This window comes from Nymphalis io, chromosome 6, assembly GCF_905147045.1.
Source record: "Nymphalis io chromosome 6, ilAglIoxx1.1, whole genome shotgun sequence".
Lineage (NCBI taxonomy): Eukaryota > Metazoa > Arthropoda > Insecta > Lepidoptera > Nymphalidae > Nymphalis > Nymphalis io.
In genome coordinates, this window is record NC_065893.1 from 4,376,515 (window position 1) to 4,402,527 (window position 26,013).

The window sequence follows — 26,013 nt, forward strand, 5'->3', positions numbered from 1 at the left end:
ATAAGGGTTTCAGGGTTCATGACAGTTTCTTTATTCCACCAGAACTTTTAAATGCCTGAGAGGCTATTTTTAAGGTGATTATTATTTATTAGTGTGTAAAACAAAACATGGTAGTAATAAGATTTTAGTTCGTATTGATATTTAAAACAAAATGACATATTAAAATGTTTTGTGTACTACAATAAAAATTCAAATCTAATTCGAAATATTCAATATAATCCGAAAATATATAATTATTATTTCTTTGGTTAATTATTTAAAGGATTATATTATGGTTTTAATCTTAATAATAGTATACTGTATTAACTCATTATACATCAAAATCAGTTTCGCTATTTTGTTTGTTTGTATCATTATCATAACTTGCACTCTCGAATAACTACACTCGTAATTATAGAAAAACCATCTATATAACATACACTTTTTTAGAAATCGAATATTATTGTTACAAAATGATTGCGTTCTTGTATATATTATGAATGGTTTTGTTATCTAAATGTAGTCGCGACAATATCTAAAATAAGGTTGTGTAAAATCTGAGTGTCGGTGATTACGCAGCCTTATAACTGCAGTAATATCAAAATAACCTTCACTGAGTCACTTCATTAAATAGATAAACTGACTTATAAAGAGTAATTTCTGGTGTAAATAAAACATACATAGTGAATCAAAATAAAACCAATAACTATTATATAAGTTAATTTATTATGAATAAACAATGCACAGAAATAAATGCATGAATTTGCAACTTAGAACAGTTATAAATTTATATAACGTTGGAATGACCCTCAGTAAACTTCAAATATATTGTTAAATCTTATGACTGGGAAGGTATTACTTGGGAGGACATTATGTTTAACTTAAAATATCGCATTTATTTTATAAATATTACAATATTATCTTAAGAAAGCTGTCCACAATCAGCAATGATAATCTTTTTTGATGGTTTGCCAGATTGGGAGCCCATTGCTTCAACTTGCTTTACAACATCCATTCCTTCAACAACATTGCCAAAAACGACATGTCTTCCATCCAACCAAGCAGTCTTCACGGTAGTAATAAAGAATTGGGATCCATTGGTATTGGGGCCAGCATTAGCCATAGAGAGAACTCCAGGGCCAGTGTGCTTCAGGACGAAGTTCTCATCAGCGAACTTCTCGCCGTAGATGGACTTTCCTCCAGTACCATTGTGGTTTGTGAAGTCACCTCCTTGCAACATAAAGTTGGGGATGACACGGTGGAAAGTGGAGCCCTTGTAACCGAAGCCTTTTTCACCAGTACACAGGGCACGGAAATTTTCGCAGGTCTTAGGCGTGACGTCAGCCTTCAACTGTAAACAATAATGTCCGCGTTTTATGTATTGGAATCAAAATTATTATTTTATAATTTTATACAGTAAATAAAACAAAATAAGAAAATATAATCATCTAAACTCAAAAAAATTCAATAATAAAAATGCTTTTAAGTTATAAACATGTAGACGGCTAAGATTAAAGTCAATTAAGTATGATTTATACTTAGTCCCGCCATTACACTCTTGCTATATATCGCCCAACTAAGGCGAACAACGATAGATACCACATGCTATTATAGAATGAAATAGATATATCGACAGACTTGGACATGTCTAGTTTTCTCAATATGTATGGTTAAATCATGGAATATTCTTCACTCTCTAATGAAACTATTACAATTAACAAGGTCTTAAGGAAGGAAATGACCTTCACAAAGTAATCTCGGTCGTGTATTTATTAGTACGTTAACTATACACATTTATCTACTTAAAAAGAAAATGAAATCATTAATTCAAAAAAGAACACAAAAATTAATTAAGAAAAAAAACTATATCTATATATATATAATAAAGATATTCTACACTAAGTTATCATCATAGCGTGGTCGATCTAACAAGGTAACACGCCGGCCGGGGTGACAACCACCCACTATAATATTAATTTATTAAACGATAAAAACTCCAACTTTACCTCAACAACGATTCTCCCCAATGGCAAACCATCGGCGGTGACATCGAAGAAAACTCGGGGTAGGGCCATATTTGTTCCTTCTTTTGATCCACCAATCTAGGTATAAAGAAACTCGGCAGAATGACGATGCGTCTCTCGTCGATGCCGGGCGGAAATTAAAAGATTCATAGACAACATTATCAATACTATTTCCGTTTTTCGTTCAAAAACAAAAAACTTTATTTTGTTTTATAAAATCTTATTTTTTTATTAAATAAAATATTTATTCCTTGAACCAATTATTTTAATATAAATAATTGTATTATTTATTTTTTGGAGCTGGTACTCAATGGTATCTCAGTGTGGTATTAGAATTATTTTATTGATTGACATAAGTAGATTTAAAAAATGTGGAATCTGACTAAACAAATAAAAATCAAGCAACTAAATCAACAAACATTATAACTCGTTAAGAAAGAGTAAGACGCCAAATAAATTATTATTTGTGAAAAATGCAAACAATAATTTACGTTTTAAAAATGTTCAAGTATCTGAATTACATGTTACACGTCAAGTTAGGAGCTATACTATAAGGGTGTTTATGTTTTTATGAAATAGGTTTTTGTAGTTGACAAAAATTATTGACATTTAAAACTGATATGTCAATGAGAAATGGCAATGACATCCACTTGAATTTACATTTTCAGATTGACAATGACAAAATATGACAACTTAGTCTTAATCTTAAAGTAAAGTAATGACTAGACGACAGGGTTAGTTGTGTTCCAGCTTAGCCGTTTTGATATTTGGTAATAAAAGTTACCTTAAACATGGTTTTGTAGAAAAAATAATTTGTCTCAAGTGAAGTACCTACATAAAGTAACTCATCAATACTTATTATTTTACTGGATAGATCTTTAAAAGAATTGTCAAGTACAGGTAAACAGTTCCACATCCTCTAGACTTAAACACCATTAGTAACGTATACGTGTTAATAAATTAAAAATAATTTCTATATTATCATGCCATCAAGAAATAATCATTGAAAAATGTTACAGATTTTACTTCTTAAACAATTTTAATAAATATTATTTCAGCAAAATGAGCTTAGAATCAATCAGATATGAACGAGGTAGGTTAGAGATTCTTGATCAATTATTATTACCATTACAAACACGATATATAAAGGTGCAGGGAGTTGAAGATGGGTGGAAAGTTATTAATAAGATGCAGGTAAACTGTTTAAAACTATTTTCAGTGCAACATGCACTTCCTATCTATTAATATTAATGAAATGCCTATTATATGATATTTTCCTGAATATTTTTGTTGTGTATGTGCTTGTGTTATTTGATTTGTTTTCATTAATATGCTTATTATGTAATAGAGGTTCAAATAAAGCTAAAATTTAAAAAATCAAAATATATATTTTAGGTACGAGGGGCCCCTGCGATAGCAATTGTTGGTTGTTTGTCATTGGCCATAGAAATACTTAAAGATGATTGTTTAGACAAAAAAGTTATGAGACAAGAGGTGAGTAATAGTGATAACCTTATAATCATAATAATTTATTACTACATATTATTACAAATTTATTAGTACATTTTTCTTAGACTGTTTCTTATTATAATATTACTAAATGTGTTTCTATATTATAATATAATAGTGGAAAAATATTTATATTATGTAATTTTAAGTATAATTTTTTTTGACTATCTATAAATCATACTACAAACCATATGTATTATAAAAACTATAACATAATTAAATGCTTAGAATAAGTACTATGAAGTTAAAATTCAAAAGAGTTGCAACTATTATGCGGCCACTCTTTATTCAAAGCTTTGGACCAATTTTTATATATTTGGGTGAAACTGTATATTTAGTCAAATACCAAATACCTAGAACGAAAGTAAAAAATAGCAAAAACAGAAAAAAATAGTCATGTAGTAGTAAGTAGTAACAGCCTGTTAATATCCCACTGCTGGGCCAAGGCCTCCTCTCTCCCTTTTGAGGAGAAGGCTTGGAGCTTATTCCACCACGCTGCTCCAATGCGGGTTGGTAGAATACACATGTGGCAGAATTTCGATGAAATTAGACACATGCAGGTTTCCTTACGATGTTTTCCTTCACCGTCAAGCACGAGATGAATTATAAACTCAAATTAAGCACATGAAAATTCAGTGGTGCTTGCCCGGGTTTGAATAGTCATGTAACTTTTATTAATTCTGAACATACGTTGCTAGTTTTAGAAAGCATAATTTGTCTCATTATCTATCTGAAAGATTAATGTAGTGACATATGTAAATATTTTTTCTAAGAGATATAAATATAAAACAGATTACTAAAAAAAATTAAGTAAACTAGGCACTTTTTATATAAAATTTAAATAAACACTAACAAAATAAACTCAATATTTATATTATTTACAAAAAAAAATCAAGTTATCAAAATTATGATAAATTTAAATTGTAAAATATAACTTATAATAACTTGAAAATTGTATTACTATTTTTGTTTTATTATTAACAATAAAAAAAGTTAATGAGTTGTAGATAATGGCACAGAAAAATCAACATATTTAGCATTATTGTGGTGTATGAGGCAATTTGTGCATTAATGCAGTTTAAATAGTTTGCCGAATACTCAGTGTTTGGTCAGACATGAAATATCCTAATAATAATATAATACAAATCTGATGTTATAATAATTTACTGCTCCTTTCTCAATTGCATATTTTATTTTAGCAAAATTTTATAAAAATATTATTGTATTATAAATAATATTGTATACTACATAATTTCCTTGTGCTTTATATGCTAAACTATATAATTAATTAAACATTATCAATATTTTTTTTTTTTTATAGAATAGGAAGGCAGACGAGCATATGGGCCACCTGATGGTAAGTGGTCACCAACGCTCTTAGACATTGGCATTGTAAGAAATGTCAACCATCGCTTACATATCCAATGCGCCACCAACCTTGGGAACTAAGATTTTATGTCCCTTGTGCCTGTAATTACACTGGCTCACTCACCCTTCAAACCGGAACACAACAATATCAAGTATTGCTGTTTTGCGGTAGAATATCTGATGAGTGGGTGGTACCTACCCAGACGAGCTTGCACAAAGCTCTACCACCAGTATATATTCTACCACCAGAATATACATATATTCTATTGATAAAATATTATATGCTAACACATTATTCATCTAAGATGATGATGCAATGTAACCAAAATAGATATTTCTATTAATCTTAGATTGAAGGCAAATTAAACTATCTCGTGTCTGCACGGCCGACAGCTGTGAACATAAAATTAGCAGCAGATGAGCTTATTAATTTGGCAAATACTTTAAGCGCAGACGAAAATGTTACAGCTGATGACTTCAGAGAGAGGTATGTATGATATAACATTATCTGTATATTGAAAAATTTTGAATGTATTTTTTTTTTGTTATCTAATTTTTTTTTTTTATTAAACATATCTTATTATGTCCCAAAAATGTCGAAATCACACACACTACACACAATACTTATATAAAATAAAACATCTGAAAAATTATGTAATTATAAAGTCATAGTATATGGATTATTTGTATGTTCCTAATTGCATGTTTGTTATCATTGTTATCTTGGTAAAGCTACTTTTAGTTCACTTTATTGTGTTTGATGATAATAAAATGATTCAATACATTTCATTTTATTCATTACGTTCATTAAATCTGAAAATATCCTGCATCTTGAAAATTTCCACGGCGTGCGCTACGTGAATAACTTTATTAAACTTGCATGGATATAATGTTTGGTTGATTTATTCCTCAGAAAAGTTTCTAAAAAAAGTCTGCGATAGCATAGATATATTTTATACATTTATTTAACCATTTTTATTGTTAATAATAAGGAAAAAAATAACAACTGTAGTTTAGTTTAATTGCCATTAACTTAAATCATTACAAAAGTAAAAACATATTAATTTTAAATGCTTCAATGTACCTACTTTGAAATTTGAACAAGTAATTTAAAAAAATATTACGAATAAACAAATGAAAAAATACGCAAGGCGTGATGTATGATGCCTTAGCCCTTAGCACTGTATTGGCGATTGTTTATATCTCATTGATTAAACAATAGCAAGGGATAAAATCTTATTTTACTCATATGAAGTCGGGACGGGCAACTAGTCAAGTTAATAAAGGATATATTTAAATTTAGTTACTTTTTCTCTCAAGTTCTGCAATTATTTTTAAATCAGTTCTAACCAGCCAGCTGTTGGTCGCAATACAATATAATTAATAAATAATAGTAAATTTATTTCATTTTAGTACACGAATTAAATAAGAACTTATTTTAAAAATCTTTTTTTTTAATAGATAATTGAATTTCTTTATTTTCAATTGTCTACATAATTGTTTTGAATTTTTTTTCCAGATTCATTCGAAACATAGAAAGCATGTTGATAAAAGATATAGAAGATAACAAAGCAATAGGAAAATTTGGATGTGAAGCTATATTAAAGAGATTAGAAGGTGACAGCCATGTACGGGTCCTGACTCACTGTAACACGGGATCGTTGGCTACAGCTGGATATGGCACAGCATTGGGAGTTATAAGGTCCTTACATGCAGCAAAACGGTTAGGTTAGTAATGTTTTTTGCACAATTAGAATATCTCTGGCACCTCAATTTGATCGTTGTGTTATGAAATATAACGGAAAAAATACGAAAAACAAGTATATTTTTCTTCGTTTTGAACCTTAGTTTAGGAGTAACAGCGGTTCGAAGGGAAAAAAAATCATACTTAACTAAACCTAGGGTACTCTTCAGAATCCGTCTGCAGAAGGGGATACGCATTCAATGATCCACTTTATTAATTCTCCAATTAAAGCCTTGTAATTTGAGTTAAGGTATTATCCAAATATCTATTAGAATAAAAAATGAAATTCGCTTAAGTTTTAGAGTTCATATACGATATGAGTGGGTAAGTTATTTTGCCATGTCTGACTGACAGACAGACTGTCTCCTAATTCAAAAAAGATATGCGACCATATAGAATATGAATAGATGTATTTGCGCATAGATTATTGAGTTAAAACTAGGTGTGGTACTAAGTCCATAATATATAATATTTCAATATTGTATTTTTTTAAATAAAAATGTATATTTTATTTTAAATTATGTGTTTTTCATTTATATTTTTTTACAGAACATGTATACTGTACTGAAACCCGTCCATACAATCAGGGAGCGAGGCTTACGGCATACGAACTTGTCCATGAAAAGATACCCTCTACTCTGATTGTTGACAGCATGGTGTCTGCCCTGATGCACGCCCGTAACATTACCGCTGTAATTGTCGGTGCTGATAGGGTAAGCAATTGATAATTAAACTCATGGAGTAATTATCGAGTGAACGTTGGTTGGGTTATTTTTGTAGAATTATAATTTTTATTATTATTGAGACTCATATTACTTTCCACAAGTAGTTTCAAATTAAATGGTACAATATGTATGATGTTAGCCTGGTCCATCAAAGGTCCAGCACTAAGAGCTAAAGCTCCATCATACATACTTTCCACACGTTTGGGGTAATTTCTTAAAGAGATGATCGTCTTCTCGGCCCTTTTCTTAGGAGACATGACCGCGAGGTTACGGGCTGTAAAGATAATTTCTACCTTCATATCAACAAACTTCAGGCTATTGACTTAGTGGGTTAGTTAATAGGCACTTATAGTGGGCCTTGAACAAGGTGGTCCCGCTGACGCGAGTAACTTCATCCTCCAATTTGAAATTGAATCACCGCTTTTGATTTTGAACTCATAAACATAAAATCACTGATGCGATACACAGTATTAAAGCGCTGTTAACATTTTATGATATTATAGCTTAATATTAAACTGCTATAAAGTATATTATTGAGGACATGAAGAGACAAGGACAGGCGTGAAGAGGCATCTTGCGGGCTGGCAAGGCGGTGACGGCTAGTACAGAACATTCTTCCCGACTATACTGGCCGTCGTCGCGTTTGGACTCTACTACCACTTACCATCAGGTGGAGTAGAGTCATTTGCCATCCCGGACATATAAAAAAAAAAAAAAAACATTTTCTATATTGTGAGTATTTATGTATTTTTAGGTTGCCGCGAATGGTGACACAGCTAATAAAATAGGAACATATCAAATAGCGATCGTAGCGAAATACCACAATGTGCCTTTTTATGTCGCCGCGCCTCTAACTTCTATAGATATGTCCCTCAAATCTGGAGATAGGATCAAAATTGAGGAACGACCTGACAGGGAAATGACACATATTGGAGAACATAGGATAGCTGCACCTGGTTAGTATGAAGATACACCACAAAATTAGTAAATCTAGAACTCGCTGTTGATTTAACTATACTTTTTATTTATTGTTTTTATATAATGAAAATTTTTAATCGAAGAGTGCAAGCAGTAGAGCAAGTTTTGAGACGCTTGATTGGAAATAATATGTTGCAGACATAGTTACTGTGTTATAGGTTTAAGTATTATGTATGAGTTGGTTATTTTGATATGCAATCAGTATTTTTCATATGAAAATCATATTTTGTACCATAAAAACTTTATGTTGCACATTAGAGTAAGAAATATGATACAGTGTTTAAACGTATTTCCTGATAGGTACAATGTTGGTGTCTTCAAATCCAGAGTAAACAGGTTTCTTATAGGCAAGCGTGCTACATCTTAGACCGTGTCGATGCCTAACATCAGGCAAGTCAACGGTCAAACGCTGGCCTATTAATTGTAAAAAAAAAAAATTTAAAAAAAAAATATTTTGAAATTATTGCTACTACTAATATTGTTAATCAGTTGATTTATTTGTAGTGAAACTTTTAAAAACATCATTAATAAAGTCATAGTGGCTTGCACAAACACTTTTAAATTGGTGTTATTTAAGATTAAATTGGTATAACTACTTACATAAATTGCAATATATATATAAACATGTAGCAACTTAATTATTTCTTGAAATTTACTGTTCAAATAATGTAAACTATATTCGACATTGATTATTAAAAGTGTGTACAATAAGTAAAAATATCTTATTTGAATTATTATATTATTTACAGGTATAAGTTGTTGGAATCCATCGTTTGACGTAACACCAGCTTCGTTAATTACAGGTATAATAACTGAAAAAGGAGTTTTTGCTCCAGGCAAATTGCACGAAGCTGTACCTTAATAACTAACTTGCATATAATGTTTTTATAGTTCCTAAAATATAATATAAAACACTTATATTATTATGCTATAGTAATTGTTACAATATGACTGTATACATTTTTTAAACATTTACTCAGATGCTTAGCAAAGAAATAAGTTATTATTTTAATTGTTTTATATATAATCAATCAGTTTCCACAATGCTTTAAAATTAATAGTTTTAATAAACGATGAGAAGGTATTATTGTAAACAACTTTTCATGATAATTAATGTTAATTGTTAAATTAGGTATTAACATACCTATCGCTTTTATATCAGAAAATGTTACAAATTATTTTAATAAATTTTATTTTTTATATGAACTCGTGTGATTATTTGTAAACGTTATATTTGTATATAATTCAACTATATTGGTATCACTTCATGATGACAATCTCTATTTATCTTTTATAACACGTCGATCACCACCAATTCTGCGCACGTTGAATGTGAATAAAGCCAGTGGCCCTGATGGGATTCAATAGCAATAGTCTTGAGGAATTGTGCACCTGAGTTGTCCCCTATTCTAACACGCTTGTACCGCCTCTCTCTTAAATCCGCTCAAGTCCCTAAGGCTTGGAAGATTGCAAACGTACAACCAGTACCTAAAAAGAAAAGCCGTGCCGAACCGGCCAATTACAGACCCATAGCAATCACCTCCATACTTTGCAAAGGTTTGGAGCGTGTATTGAATAACAAACTTCAGGCGTACCTCGAAGAAAACGATCTCCTATCGGACCAGCAATACGGCTTTCGTCGGAATCGATCAACAGGAGATCTCTTAGTGTACGCTTCTCACATCTGGGGCGAGGCCATGGACAAGTACGGTGAAGCGTTAGCCGTTTCACTTGACGTGTCCAAGGCTTTCGACCGGGTCTGGCATAAGGGGCTTCTGAGCAAGCTTCCTAGCTACGGGATACTTGTTTGCCTTTGCAACTGGATATCAGATTTCCTGAGTGGACGATCATTTCGAGTTGTCCTAGATGGCTTCTCGTCTGATCTAATGGCGATTAATACCGGTGTTTCTCAGGGATCCATTCTCTCCGCTACACTCTTCCTGCTTCATATAAACGATCTGCTGAAACCCGGTATCTTTAGGTACGCAGACGACAGCACTGTAACAAAGAGATACATATCCGGTCCCCGAGCTAAAGCAGCAGAAACTCGTGCGCACAGGCAGGCCTTGATAGAACACATCAATTTGACATTGGAAGAGGTATCAAATTGGGGCGATGATAACCAAGTTAAATTTAATCCTACCATGACTCAAGCGTGTTTGTTCACCGCCAAGAGGAGTCCATTCCACCTGACTCCGACTTTCCGAAATGTATCTGTACCCATCACCGACATATACACGTATAGAGCTTCTAGGAGTTACATTAACATCCAAACTCAACTTTGGACAATACATTGAATCCAAAGCTAAAACTGCTGGCAAAAAACTTGGCATCCACAATAAGGTCAAGCAATAATTCACACCGGAACAGCTTCTGACTATATCAAGCCCAAGCCAGATCGTGCATGGAGTACTGCAGCCATTTATGGGACGGCTCTGCTAAGTACCAGCTTGAAGCTTTAGATTCAGTGGATCGTCGTGCTAGAAGGCTCATTGGCGATCAGACACTGGTTACAAAACTCCAGACCTTAGAACATCGTCGTAAGGTTGTCTGTCGGTATTCTACAAGATATATTTCGGAGATTGTGCTCAGGAACTATTTAATTTGGTTCCCCCGTCACCTTTTTACCATAGAACTGCGAGGCATCGAAAAGATCTGCACCCGTACGTAGTTGACGTATTTAAGACACGTACGAAATGTTTTGCTTCCTCGTTTCTGATACGCACCGCCAAGGTCTAGAATTCCCTCCCGATCTCCGTTTTCCCCACCACCTACAATGTGGGTACCTTCAAGTCTAGAGTGAATAGGCATCTTCTAGGCAAGTGCACTTCATCTTAGATTGTATCTTACTTTCCATCAGTTGTGATAACAGTCAAGCGCTAGCCTATACATTAAAAAAAAAGATCAATATACTATAACAAATTGAACAATGGTCGCTGCAAAATAGTACATCGTTTTAGAGTTAACGATATTTATCATCCATACCACATTCATACGTTCATACATAGCTCGGAATATTTATTTATTTGTTGAAATAGTTACACCATGAACTTATCACTAAACACTTAAAATTAACATTTAAAATAGGCAATCATATGACGCCATACGTCTTTAAAGGTGTAACATTGAGTATGTTCTAACTCCTTAACATTTTACTAGTAAAACCGTTAGCAGTATAACCGGTATTATAAAGTGAACCCATGACGTAGAGTTGAGGTATAAAAAATATACTTGTAAATTGTAATATAAAACAAATATATTCGTACATACTTTAACATCGCTATCCAATAAGTCATTATTATAATTTATTACTCACTTTTAAGTTCATGACATATGCGACTCATTAGTCCAAACATTTTTTCATGTTGGGATTTGAAGTAGAAGTTATTTTCAACAAAACAAATAATAGAAACCATTCCTTTTTTTTTTTAAACCGTTCCTTTTAATTATACATAATATAATACATCAATTAACTTCTTGGTGCTAGCTTAGTGGCTTTATTAGATATAAACATTAGTGGATGCCAAATATTATTTTAAATTAAAGAGTGACTATACATAGTAAAACAATGTCATACTAATATTGTAAAGAGGTAAGTATTTTTATATCTTTTTCCGATTTCATGCAAAAACTTCTAATCCGATTTAGTAAATCGGATAATTGAGCTATCATAATCAGACTTTTAAATATTGTAATCAACTTAATGATTACGATTACAATATGTAATCATCAATCATGATTACAGTATAACAAAAGTAATAAAAGAGGTAAGTGAGCCAAGTCCGCCAGAGTATCCCCGTGTGACCTCTTTAGAACCATTAAAAGTCATCTGATCAAAATATTCTAATATTAAGTTTCAGAGGTTAGGGCAGTTTCATCAAAATATTCTAAAATTAAGTTTAGATATATAATGAGTTTATATGTTGCATATATTTTGTATATAGATAACTAAAGCTTAATATGCTGACATAGTTCGTAGTCGAGAAAGAAAGAAGAAAATTATTAGTATTAGCGCTTTAGGATCGGAATAAGAAAGCAATGCAATGCAACAACTTTAGGTAAAGTTAAAATAATTTTATTGATATAAGATATTTCGATTTTAGAGGTCTCCAAAATGCCTACATAAAAGATAGCAACAGCATATTTTTCTTGTAAAAATAACTTTGCAGAAAATATTTTTAAATCAAAAAAATATGGAAAGAAATAACGAAGTTATCGTTATTTTTTTCGTAGTAGCTTAGTGGAATTGTCACTTAATATTAAAATTACTTATTAATCCTTAAAAAAATAAAAAATATATTAATTTCAAACGCGTTATGACGGTCTTTTTATTGCCTTTTACAGTTAAAATATCGAACTCGTAGAAATATTACGAAATATTTATATAAAATATTATATTTTTCGTTTTTTTTTTCCAAATCCCGATCGCCGATGTGTCGAGTGTCAACGCAATGCTAAAAAAAGTTATTGCCACGCTAATTAGTTCTTTTTTTTACAAATACATATTAAACATATGATATTTGTTGTTGAATGTTATTGTATTACAATGATATTCATATTTTATAAACATAATATTCTGACACTTGTGCTTCGAGGTCCACAATAGTTAAAAATAAAATAAAAGCTGTTACCTACTAACATAATAATACCAACAGAATAAACAAAGAATACAGACGCAGAAATAAGTAACATTAGTAACATGGCAACATTCAGTAGAATTCCAATATGTCAGTCAAGTATAAGTACAGAAATTGCTTCCACAGCAATTTATAGATAAAATTAGTGAAGTTATGGAATATAAAATAAACATGAAACAATAATGTATAAGTCGAATTGTTTTGATTTGTATTATTTAATAAGACACAATAAGTTTCGTTCTCTTAGTTAATTTAATTTAGGCAAAATATAATTTGTTGTTATTTATTGTTTCAACTGAGCCATACCGAGACTCCGACGGTAATCAAAACGGTCGCGTTGTTAGGCATGTTTATTTAGTTTATCATCTTTTGAGAATAAGATTTGTTGTAATGTAAATAAAAAATATTGTTTGCACGCGCATGCGTTTTTATCGAAAACAGACAAAGGTTTTGTGTGGTTTGAAAATCAGCTGTGTGTGCGATGACTTAGTGATACCAAAAGTGTGTGTTATTAAGCGACAATGTTTAGTGAAATTGGATACATAATTTTCCTACTGCTCGCCTTTCCATATATAGAAAGTGGTAAGTGTTTTGATACATATTGATCTGTATATTAATTAGTCTTAGATTCGTTTAAAGTTATTTAGTATAAACTACATTTCGAATTCTCAATAACGTTCATGCATTAGTCACATATTCGGAAATCGCATTAGTCATATCAAAGTCATATCTCAGTCAAAAAAAAATTCCCCTAAATGTAACTTAGGTGAAGTTACATTAAAACAATTCAATTGCAAACTGGTTATGCACTTACAAACAGAAATACAAATTGCTAAAAATTGTTGTGTAACTTAATAAAAAAGAAATAATCAGAGCATTTTCTAGATAGCTAGATTTATAAACATGTTTATAAATTAAAAGATAAGAAATAATATTTATGGGGTTGGCATACCTATCATATTAAGGAACCTAAAATATTGTAATATATGGTCTCTTTTACTTAAGCCATTATTGAAACTAAGCTTTGTAACTTTGTTTATCAGTGAAATTGAAAAGTAAAATGTTATTCTTAAATATTATCTAATTGGTATTCTTTAAGTTTTACCCACAGCAACTATATGAAAGTATCAAAAATACAGTATCTACTCCATGATATCCCTTTCTTAAAATATTCTTAAAAGAACTTTTAAATAGTATGAAACAACCATTTAATGATATTATACCTTTAAGTTGAAAAGCTATCACATTTATTCTGCATTCATTTTGAATAATAACTTTATATTAGAATTTATTTAAAACAAATATATAGACAAAATATATAATAAAGTGATATATATAATGAAATGATCAATATCATGATAAGGAACCAAAGGTTAATATTTTGTTTAAATCAACGTCATAGTCCCATTATTCACATTATTCTAGACATCTATGAAAAAACAAAATATTTTTTTTTATTCATTCATTCATTGAAAACGAGTATAATTTAAATGTTTTGATTTGTTCAATAATTTAATACATTATAAATGGATATGTATGTATGATATGACATACTGTAATGCCCTTCTCCCCTTATCCTTCCTCATATTAAAATATATTTATTCATAGGAAATGCCTTTGCAACTCAGGACAATAGAATCAAGAAAAAAGTAGGTATTATTTTTAATTTATTTCTGCCAATAACTAATATATTCAAAGTAATGCAATACAACTTATTATGTTGATAGAGGTCTAGATATCATAAATTGTATTTTTTTATTCAAAATAATATAGTATTATATTATAGAATGATTATCTCTGTTTTTTACAACATAACATTTTGTTTCATTTAAATTTAAAATTTACTCCATATTAGATAAATATTGAACAATAATTTGCTTTTTGCATGTTAATACCTATTTAAAAAAAAAATTCAAAACATAATAAGTTAAATATTTGTGGGTTTAATAATATATTTTAAATGTTAAAATGTCATTTTTTTATATTAAATAAAACAAAGAAATTTAATAAATAAAATTAAAACATTTCATTTACAATTTACAAATTTAAATATAAGATATTCTACTGCTAAACAGCAAAACTAAGTACTGGTGCATTCTGGTTAGAAGGGTGAGTGAGGCAGTATAACAGACACAAGGGACATCTTAGTTCCTAAGGTTGGTGGCGCATTGGCAATGTAAGGAACGGTTTCTATTTCTTACATCACTAATGTCTATGGGCAGTGGTGACATGATGGCTCATTTACCTGTTCGATTACCTTTATTAAAAAAAATAAAGGAGTCATATTAAGACCTTACTTCAAAGGATCCTAGTTTAATAATTTTATTTTTGAGATGGTCATTATTCTGTTTCCATTAAATATTTTAAATAATGATTCCAACATAAAAGTATATTTATTTCGAATTTGAATTATGAAATTTGATACATGAAGTAAAACCAATATTAATATAAAAATCAGGCTTTCGTTTTAATGCCCTTAACTTTACTAAGCAAATGTAGATTAATTCTTTTGACTATAAAGTTCAATTCTATGTTTATGATACTTTCTTTCTATATAACGTTTTTTTCTTTATTGAAAATAAGATTTAAAGTCTTACAAGTTTTTATTAATCTATGTCTAACACAGAGAAAACAGATAAATAAACAATATAATCGATTTTATATACTTACTAACATAATGATAGTTTGTTTTTTATTTATTTCAAAGGTTTTCTTAGACATTTAAATTTGATGAATATAATTTTTTTAATGAGTTTCATCTAGTATGTATACTTTTTTTAGCACTTTATCTTTTAAAAGGCCGTAAGATTAAAATAGTTTTTATTGTTTCGAAATATATATGTACAATGATGTCTAAGTACACACCCATTATAATTCACTTTGTGCTACTTTCACCCACCATACCACAATTCTGTCAATGGTCAATGATATGTACAAGCTGGAGTCGCGCGAAACCAGTTTCATATATTCTGATTTATAGCTTAACGGAACACATAGCCATCTATTTGTGCGTAGTTTTGAACTTTTTGCACGTAGATATAAAATAAAATAATTACTGTCGATTCGAATAGCCAAATGTTTGATTCATTTGTGACTAAAGTATTTTAATATAAAATAATATGTAATGTGTTGTTTTTGGACGTAACATGAGATCATCTTGCTCAAAACCACCATTCGAAATACTAAATAATAATAATAATATAATTAATGTAACAAATTATTTCCGACGTGCAAATATAGGATAATTTAAATAAGGAAAATAAAACAAAGAGCTCCGATGTGTTGTACATAACCGAATAAAAAACTATACAACATTTAAAAATGTATACAAGTGATATTTTTTTTAAACGGAACTTTAAAACTTGCATTTACCTAAACGTTTTTGATCACATAATATACCTAATTGTTATTTAAATATCAATTTCGACATTAACATTTATATGTTATATTTTATGTAATATTTAGTACGGAAATATGAATAATATTACATTAATGTAGTAACTACCTGAGATAGAAATAAAAAAGCTATAAATACATAAAATAAACAAAGGAAATATCCACTTGGTACATCTATTTGCATCCTTCAGATTGCGAGGGGCTTATCATTTGTCCTGCACGGTAACATCGGTTGAGTGTATTGAAAAAATACATATCAACGTAGTAAATAATGTTTACAAACATTGTAAAAATAAGTATATGGTCGTGTTCGAAAATAAAGTAGCCGTTACGGGACGCGCGAAGCATTATAGAAATAAACAGATATGCATAAATTAATTAAATTAGTAAAATTAATAAAAATATAGTTGAGATTATAAAATAAATATGCATTTGTTATTATTATAATTATATATATCTTATAATATTAAATGAAACGGCTTTGATGATTTCGCTTAAATTTTGTATATTATACAGGGGTCTTTCCTGAAAAAACGCTAAACTTTCACTAGAATTACAAAAAAACGCGAGCAAAGCTTAAGGTTACTATATTATTATTAGCGCCACGCACACAAGGGAGTAAAGAGTGGAGAGAAGATAGGGCATGGCCGCATATGAGATCGTCATGCCGTTTGCCATCACGGCGTACGCCAAGATGCTTGACATAAAAAAAATCGTATTTGTCTTTACTTCCATTACTATAATAATACATAATTGGTATGAGTTTACTTCTTTGTTCTTTTAGAATTCCTTATGTTATAATTTGAAACAAAACAGTATAAAACTTTGTTTGTTTTCAGCCCACGTTCTTTTGTAGTTAAAAATATAATTAGCTTTACACAGTAGTTAGTTAATTGAAATTATTTGTAATGAAATTTTGTTTTAAGTTTTTGGATAGTAATAATAATAATAAAAAGTTTATTTTTTTTAATAAAAAATTTTACAGTGAAATTTTCTAATAATTATTAGTATTTCAACTTACATAGATAAGCAGAAGGCTAAGATAAATAACAGGATGTATATGTATATGTCTTTGTCAAAAAATATGAAAACATTGTTCTATACTTTAATTTCATATTAAATTAATATGAAAAATATATAATGGTGTCGCGAAAACATAAAAATATCCGTATGATTTACGTCAGCTTAATTGTAAAATGAAGTATAGCAACTATTCATTTTTATATTGAAGTCGGACTTCAAAAGATGATAAATTAAACTTAAGAAAAGATTCTGACAATGGGCACGTCGGTATTGTTTAATTAGCAGGTATTGGTTAAAGCTGGAGGTCGTTTCGTCGTATGCTTAGTCACAAAGCGTTGGAAACTGGTCGTAAACTCACTCGATGGATTTCTTGAAAGTCGTTCGTCTATGACTAATTTCGCGACAAGGTAATGCTTTGTCGCTTGTAATTGTACAATTCTAATATTTAAACTGTTCTGTTACTTACTAAAATTAAATATTCGAGAGAATGAAACTGCAAATCTGTATATAAAAGCTTACCAATACATACAGCTGAAACCAGAATCTGTTCTAAATCTTGAAAAAGCTGAAACAACAGTGGGAGTCCTGAGTAAAGAATTTTATTTTTAAAGAGATGATCAAACCTTCTTATTCTACCACGCCCCTTGTCGCTCCTTGTGTGTGGCTTAATGAAATATATTCTCTAATTCAAAATCGTATCGGTATTTTTATAATTTATTGAGTTAATTTATCAATCAAAGTTTATGATTGTTATCTCAATTCACCATGACCCTACAATTTAAAAAATATTTGATGACTATTCATCATTTAATATCTGTGAACTGCGACTGCGACCGAGTAACAGTATATTGATATGCTAATTTGTAATTCTGAATATATCTATAGAAAATCGTCTGCGGCCGATATACCTTAATAGCTCAATCAATTCTGGTCTTTTGGGCCACAAAGCTTGGTAAATCAATTTTATTGTAGACACCCTTAGCACAAGTAAATTAGTTGAAAGTTAATATTTCGTTGCGAAGAAATAAGGAACGTCTCAGTTATATTCTTAGTGTTCATATTTATAAAAAAAATTAAGAGGAAAAATGTTTCCTGGTCAAATGTATACATTAAGACTAAACCTAAGTGTAATTGCACGGAATTTTGTCAATAGTCTCAATTTATAAACAGAAAATTAATATTACGACTCCTACACAATAATCGAATTTATTTACCTACAAGTCATGTTCTCAGTGATATAGGAAAACGTCGTGAACAGGTTTCCTGTATGCTTAGAGGGAAATTATAAAATAAAAACAATTACCAATGAAGCACCTTAGTGAATTAAGTCTATTAGCCTGGCCTACTTTAACAAAGAACTTAACCAATGAGTCGATTAAAATCTTTATTGAAGCATTAAACTCATTGTCTCAAGTACATTTTGAAAAACAAATATTTTAGATCCTACATTTCGTTACCTAGGTGTGCTCCATCTTTCTTATAGTCTATCATAATTGAATAAAGAGTTATATAAGTATTATTTATAATATTACACTATTCCAATTTATCACTGCTTATGTCAACTTTAATCTAATTTTACTTACAAATTCCCAATAACAACTTCGCCGATATTTAAAACGGCAGTCCATAATTTAAACCATAGATTATTCAAGTTTTCGCCCAATTCATATCGCGTCAATTCAATGTTAAAGTTGTTTTTTTTTACTATTCTTGTGGTTGGATTAGTTTACTGGTGTAAATTAAAACGAAGTCATTACGTACATATATGATATTTGTTATCTATTATTCTATGATATAATCGAATCATCATAATAAGGCGAATTTCATTGGTATTCGTCCAGAGGTCGATGGACAAACAAACTAATATACTTAAACACACACACAACACACGTTTATCACATTAGAAAGATGTTTTTCGTCTATCCTGTAAGTTTCCCCGTTGCTAGTAATGTTCATTTTATAACATACATTTAGGTTGGTAGTGCCATAAACTTTTTACGACGCCCATTATGTATAGATTGCAACTTGTTTTTTATTTTTTATGACCAAAATATTTATATATATATTTATATTAGGTTTTCCCTGAACGTGACCTCTAGCCTGTTTTGAACTTTTTAACGGTTCTATATTCATGAAAACAAAAAATATATTATAAAATTAACTAACCACACACTAACTAACAGGGACTGTTCAACGATAACGACAATAATACCTAATATGTTTTAGTATGCCTTGTTTATTCTGCAATAAATTGATTCACTTGCTACTAGCAGTATCAAAAATTTTCTAATTCTCTCATCTCATATTATCAATTCAGCCACTATCTTATTGGTATTGCCGAGAAATTTACCATGAAATTGTAACATTATTCTATTAAAGGAAGAACGACAATTTCACGATCGATCGCTAACGTTATTTAAACAAAAGTCGAAACGATACAGACGAAACGTAAGTTTGTGAATGGTAAATATTGGAAGTTTGGCAGCGGTTTGCAGTCTGGGAGGCCGTCGAACGTATTACGGGAAGCGTTTAAAGGCAGCACACGTCACGATGGTCGTGACCTCGCCGGTTCAACGAACGCACCGCCCGTCACCGTCACAGCTCGCGCGCACTGTTCGATGCGTCAACCGTGTCTTTTTGCACGCTCTCGTGTGATTCAACATACGATTACAACACCAATGTAATGTAGCTTGGGCTTATCAGTAATCATAAACGGATGACACGAAATCCGGTCGCATTGACATTGATAACAGATTTAAGGGGAATCAACTTAAAGCGAAATTATAGTCAATTGGATTGTTGTAGATTGTAGTAATTAAAATTTGTAAAGCGACTTCGTTTTATAACATTTTGCGAACCGTCTCGGTGTCATTATCTGTAATACGTTGTAAAACAACGTTGCATAATAAATATGCAACGTTGTTATATTCTAACATCGTAATACGCTCTCAATAGTGATGTCGGTTTACAGATAAAAAATTCTCATGCATTAGTACTAAAACGGTAATAATGGTTTGCAAAAAACGTCTAGCTTAATTTAGTAAATTGAGCCGTTGAGGCTGCCATTACGAGCTTTTGGTCATTTAATTTTATATTTTAAATTATTTGTAAGTTGTAAAACTCTTTCTAATGTTTAAACTGTACAAACGATATTATTAACTTTCTACATATAGTAAAGTAAAGCAAATAAAATATTAAATAACAAATATCATTAAGTTGAGTTGATGCTGCTGAAATGGCTCAGTGGATAGTGATACGTTAGAACGAAGATTGCAGAGTGAAATCCGCGCCCAACTCAGTAAGAGTTGAAGCTATATAGGTACTTAGACGTACTAGAATAAGTTCCAAAAATTTTAGGCACGAAGGTTTGTTATTTACTTTAGTTTGTTTAATGTTGAAATTATATGTTTTTAATTTATACATTTTCTTCAACAACATAAAATTTATCTATGCCATATGCGTATTTTATGTTTCATGCATGTTCATGTGTTTTTTAGGTTTTTTTTTTGTTTAATATATTAATATATTTCCGCATTTTTCATCTGCAATATCAAATGTAAATCGTTGTATGTAAACTAATCGAATAATAATTACTATCATCTTACTTTATTGCTGTTTCAATTAACTCATTCTCTACGTGTACAGTATACACACAATCATTGACTAGTCGGTATGGATTTCATAATATTCAAATTGCAAAACTTGGCGTGTTATCGCCGGCTCAACCCTATGATAGTGTTCCGACTTAAGTGGGCTGAAGTCCCCTTAATGGCGTACGTTGCGGAAGCTAAGCGACGCCCCACTGAGCTACATGCAGGTAATCCCTGAACGCGATATCTGTTCCAAAGGGGACGGACTAGTTCCCCCCTATTTAAAGACCTTGGAAAGCTTATACGCTTTCAGTTTTGGTACCATTGGACTATTTATATAATATTATGTATATGTATTCAAAAACTGCCAATCTTGTTTTTAATGTTTTTACATTATTTTTTACTTCAATAGCGTTTACTATCGTTATTTGTAAAAATTATTATGTACATAAATTATATATAATATACATAAATTAAATATTATTTTGATTCAGCAATTTATTTTTCAAATTAAATTTATGAATGCTTATTTATAAACCGAAAAATATACTTACGGATTTAAAAGAAAGTTTCAGTAACTAAAAAAAGTTAAATATATGGTTTGAACTTCTACTTTATATGGCGCATACATTTATAAAGAAAAGCTAAATATTTTACAGGACGTTTACAGTTCACAAAAACTCATACATACAAAAACGAGTAGATTGGGTCGAGGTAATTGGTTCCTGTGGTAATAAAAAAGTCTATGTGTAAGGTTTAGCTCGAGGTGAGTTAAATCGCGTTACAACCTTGGACGGTCTTGCTTGACCGAGCATGACTCGCCACACGCAGTACCGATATCTAGGTTTAATCTTTGTTCCTTCCATGTATAGAATCATCAAGAAATATTTTATTGCTCCGTTGAATACACGAATCTGACGAAAACTGTTGGAATAACCTAACGGCTTAATGTTCTTTTGTGCTTTGTTAAACAGTATTTAAACAAAAAAGTGCAATTAAATTTGCCCAATACCGTTTGCAAGTAAAATAAAAGTTAGGTAATTACTTTTTGTTATAGTTCCTTTAGTAATATTTTGATGGTATGGTTTGTTTTCAGGCAACAAAGATGGTTACTTGGTTCTAGCTATAGACGTTTAGAAATGTGCCTAGCACAAAATATCGGAAAACGAATATTCTTTGTTAAAACGGGGGGGTTCATTAGGAAGCAAGAGTCAGCCGGCTTGAATCGTAACAAGGAACTGACGCTTTGATTAAACACAGTGAATGGACAGAGATGCGACGCCAGACGTCTCGGTCACCGGCTTATGATAATAACATTGACTCATGCTTTGAAGACATCAAGGGCTTAATTACTTTACTGCGTTGCCAAGACGTTATATTATTTGAATAATGGGCGTCTGTGGGGCCAAACGATGCGACGCGACGGTCCCCATAGTCTCGCCGATAGTATGCCGAGACTGCTGCTACGCGACTGCCTGCCGTTTCAAAGAGTGACTCGTATAAACAAACAATATGTTATGATTTTCATTAAGTCTTTCATACTCTCATTCAAAGTTTTGGATCATATGTTTTTTTTTCGAATCTAAAAAATACACCAACATTTCTGAATATTGTTTATTAGTATTTTAATATAATAAATATATATTTTATTTTTCATTTACATATATTATTTTATATAAATATCTTATGTGTGATATAAAAGCATATTTTTCCCAGCTCCTGGTTTCAGATATCGTAACGACAAAGCTGAGGGTCATGATTCATAAGCCATTAAAAGATATATTCCGATAGAGCTCACTTTATCTCGGCCGTTTCTTTTGCACAATAATAATCATACCTCTGGATCTACTTAACCGATTTTGAAAATTATTTTACCAATAGAGAGCCACATCATTTGTGAGTGTCATAGGCTATATATTAACTCGAAAAATAAAAAGACTTTTTCGTAGTAGTGGGATTAGAAAAATAGTCGGAGAAAAAACGGTCGAACGAAAACCTTACTTACGAACGCGACCTTAACGATGAGAGATATATGATTAGGTTCTAGAGAAAAGTTGTAGAGCTTGATAATGTCTACAAAAAAGTCAGCGACAGCATATGTTTAACTTTTATATTTAAATCACAAAAAGTAGTTTTTTATATTAAAAAAATAATTTAAATCGTCATATTTATTGGTCATATTATCAACAATTATAATTTCTTATCAAAATAATTAAACTTATCGTGTCAAGTGTTTAAAACAAAAGACTTTTCTCTTTTACTGCATATAATTAGGACCAATGGTTAGAGAGATAATACGACATAGGTATGGAACCACGACCGTGTCGTAATCTATTGAGTGATGTTGGTATAACTATAAGACCATTTTTTCATTTACAACACGTCAATCTATTTAAAAATAACTTACTTTATTACCAAGGACATTTTATTTAGCTAAAATTCATTTTTTACACTTTTGTTCTTTGGTTGCATAGTTTAAGAGATAGTTTAAACTTTCAAATACGCGAGACAATTTTACTTATGTTCGGCCAATCGATCACAAGTAAAAATATTTACCGCCCAACGTAGTGGGCACGGGTCAGCTAGTGTTATTTATAAATAAAACGAAAATGCAAATATGCATTTTTTTTTCATAAAAACAATATTGTTACAAAGTATTGCAAAAAAACGCAGATTTTTGATTTTATTCATAAAAAAAAATTCATCAATCATATATAATATGCTATATCAGCAAATTGATATAGCATATTATATAATATTTTTGATGCAAAGGTTCTGTTGACAGACTTAAAAACTAAATATTGAATACATTCATAAAACTGCAAAGTGCCGAAGAGCTTTATGCCATATTGAGTGGTTTGAATTAATATTTTAAAAGGTATGATCATATTTTAAAGAAGTTCAATGTGCAGCGTTGCGATTAAACTTAACTTTGAAAAACTAAATAGCCGTGTTTGTAATTAGACTTTATTCATGACTGATATTCATGCTCTGAAGTTTTACTTATAATAATAAAATAATAATGAAACATTAATTCCCTACAAACATGCAGTACCAGATGAAATCCCAGTGGAGAGTAAACGGTCGTTGACCTCTACAACCGCACTTTAGGGCGGTTTTGGACGTCCGTATACATACGTTCATATAGATAAATTAATGTAACATAAAATTCAATAGATCTGAGTTTTTGTAAAAAATTTAAATATAAATTTTAAATCTGGTAGCTTCGTGTGGATTACTAATTATTCCGACAACACACCGGCAAACAGAAATGCTTTGTAAGTCTGAATTCGCGTTTGAATGGTGAGTGAGCCAGTGTAATTACAGATGGTGCTATAACATCTCAGATCTCGTGGTTGGCGACTAATGTAAGACGTGGTATATATTTTGTACAGGTTAAAGAATCTATGAATAATATTCAAAGTTGCACAATATTAATTTTGACTGATGAAATAAGTGCTGATGCTAGTTACCCTATTTTGTATTCTGTATCCCTGACAACGTGTATACGAAATTTCATAATGATCGGATTATTAGTTAATACGTGAAAGCATAACAAACAACCTCATTTTAACATTTATAATATTGAGTTTTTTATAATGCAGTCGATTAAACTGTTAGCTCTCGTGATATTTCAATTCAATTTATCGTCAATAGTCATAATTGACCTGAGTTTACTGCCTAACTAGATCGGCAGGTATCGATCGTCAGGATATGAATGTACATTGTAAACGTACTTATTTCAAACCGTTCCTACTACCCCTTACGTAGACGGCTTTTAGAATTAAACAATCATATTTCTAAAACAAATATTAATTTGTGAAGCATACATATAATAAGTTTAATTATCTTTATTGTTTATATGATTATTTAACTCTAGTGGTAGTTTGACCAATAGTTCGAGTTTTTCAAAAAGCTAGACAAGAATAATAAGAAATACAATATGAATGACAATACTTCATAAAGAAAGCTAAATTCGTAATTGATTTTAGTTTAACTAGACTAAACTAGATAAACTGCGGAATCATAATTTAATAAATATTTCAAACAGTAGTTTTAGAATGTTTCTCAAGTTTAAAATAAACATATTCGCGTTCATATAATTGGGTCACTAGAACTGTGTACAAGGACTCTCCTCGCGTCACGGACAACTGCACAGGTTTCATCCGACTCTAAACACGTATGCTTCTATAATTATACTTATACGAGTAGTAGCAGGTAAAATTAGAGTATAACATACTAAGTTTCGGACTTTATTTATAAATACGATATAAAATATCTGAGATAGTAATACTAGTTGATATCTATGAGGTATTGTTTTAAAAATATTTTGTAAAAATAAAAGACCTAGTCCAATCTTCGCCAAAAAACCGTTAATATACCGCTACACATGACATTTGAGATGTAGTGCTATTTCTTATAATTACACTGGAATCCTCACCATTCAAATAGCGATACTAATGACGTTTACCAGGAGAAATACTGATAAGTATCGCAGGTGGAATTAATATAATATGTACTTTAATAATACTTTAAATTAAAAGAAATATATACTTAATTGAACTCTAACGGAGTTCAATTAAACATAAGCTTGTCATGATCATCTTATATATTATATATACATGAATTAATAATAGTGTCATGAGAAAATGAAATAACATGACTCATTAAATCAAGTAAAATGCATTTTTGCTGGAACGTCAGTAAACGACGCAAGCACTCTCTGGACAATGAAGGCAATTAGTGACATATGCCGACTGCTACTGCCGACTTCGTATCCTTAATGTCTAAAATCACTTCAACTGTCGCGGTTCCACTCTCTCATTAACTGTTTTCATATATTTTTAATAAAACCAATTCTCATTTCTTGTACTCAAGTTACAATTTATTTTTTAATTTTTGTATTACTTTTCTACACGGTTTTATGTTGTTGCAAGGTTCCTATTTAATAAGTATTATTATATATTCTTGTGAACGAGATATTTAATTGTAAGAAATTGTTTTAGTATTACAAATAAAAAAATAATAATTACGCGACGA

General features: G+C 30.5%; 3 protein-coding genes across 7 annotated transcripts in view; 2 read left to right on the forward strand and 1 right to left on the reverse strand.

Annotated features, from left to right (window-relative positions):
- Nucleotides 1-686: 686 nt before the first annotated feature.
- On the reverse strand, nucleotides 687-2,131 carry LOC126769298 (peptidyl-prolyl cis-trans isomerase-like). The gene is made up of 2 exons (XM_050487991.1): nucleotides 1,986-2,131; nucleotides 687-1,330 (listed from the first exon to the last, which is right to left on the reverse strand). Exons 1-2 carry the CDS (start codon nucleotides 2,052-2,054, stop codon nucleotides 902-904), a joined length of 498 nt encoding a protein of 165 aa, XP_050343948.1. The 5' UTR covers nucleotides 2,055-2,131; the 3' UTR covers nucleotides 687-901.
- A 576-nt stretch (nucleotides 2,132-2,707) lies between these two features.
- Nucleotides 2,708-9,434, forward strand: LOC126769287 (methylthioribose-1-phosphate isomerase). Of its 3 annotated transcripts, none has more exons than XM_050487972.1 (8): nucleotides 2,708-2,903; nucleotides 3,062-3,197; nucleotides 3,399-3,497; nucleotides 5,231-5,367; nucleotides 6,400-6,608; nucleotides 7,174-7,337; nucleotides 8,104-8,305; nucleotides 9,077-9,434. In XM_050487972.1, the coding sequence occupies exons 2-8, from the start codon at nucleotides 3,066-3,068 to the stop codon at nucleotides 9,187-9,189; spliced, it is 1,056 nt and encodes a 351-aa protein (XP_050343929.1). In that variant the 5' UTR covers nucleotides 2,708-2,903; nucleotides 3,062-3,065; the 3' UTR covers nucleotides 9,190-9,434. The 3 variants fall into 3 exon arrangements, with proteins under 3 accessions (XP_050343929.1, XP_050343931.1, XP_050343930.1); XM_050487974.1 differs by having other exon boundaries at nucleotides 3,062-3,096; XM_050487973.1 differs by lacking the exon at nucleotides 2,708-2,903 and having other exon boundaries at nucleotides 3,003-3,197.
- Nucleotides 9,435-13,059: 3,625 nt separating this feature from the next.
- LOC126769262 (disintegrin and metalloproteinase domain-containing protein 10) overlaps nucleotides 13,060-26,013 on the forward strand; it is a 59,675-nt gene continuing 46,721 nt past the window's right edge. For all 3 annotated transcript variants that reach the window (XM_050487929.1, XM_050487930.1, XM_050487931.1), the window contains exon 1: nucleotides 13,060-13,546. In XM_050487929.1, coding sequence (XP_050343886.1) covers nucleotides 13,486-13,546 — 61 coding nt within the window. In that variant the 5' untranslated portion in view covers nucleotides 13,060-13,485. The remainder of the gene's footprint in view (nucleotides 13,547-26,013) is intronic.

Coding starts and splice junctions, on each gene's coding strand:
- LOC126769287 (XM_050487972.1), top strand. CDS start 3,066: ATGAGCTTAGAATCAATCAGATATGAACGAGGTAGGTTAGAGATTCTT. Junction 5,368..6,399: donor GCTGATGACTTCAGAGAGAG/GTATGTATGATA, acceptor TTTTTTTTCCAG/ATTCATTCGAAACATAGAAA. Junction 8,306..9,076: donor ACATAGGATAGCTGCACCTG/GTTAGTATGAAG, acceptor TATTATTTACAG/GTATAAGTTGTTGGAATCCA.
- LOC126769298 (XM_050487991.1), bottom strand. CDS start 2,054: ATGGCCCTACCCCGAGTTTTCTTCGATGTCACCGCCGATGGTTTGCCA. Junction 1,331..1,985: donor TGGGGAGAATCGTTGTTGAG/GTAAAGTTGGAG, acceptor TATTGTTTACAG/TTGAAGGCTGACGTCACGCC.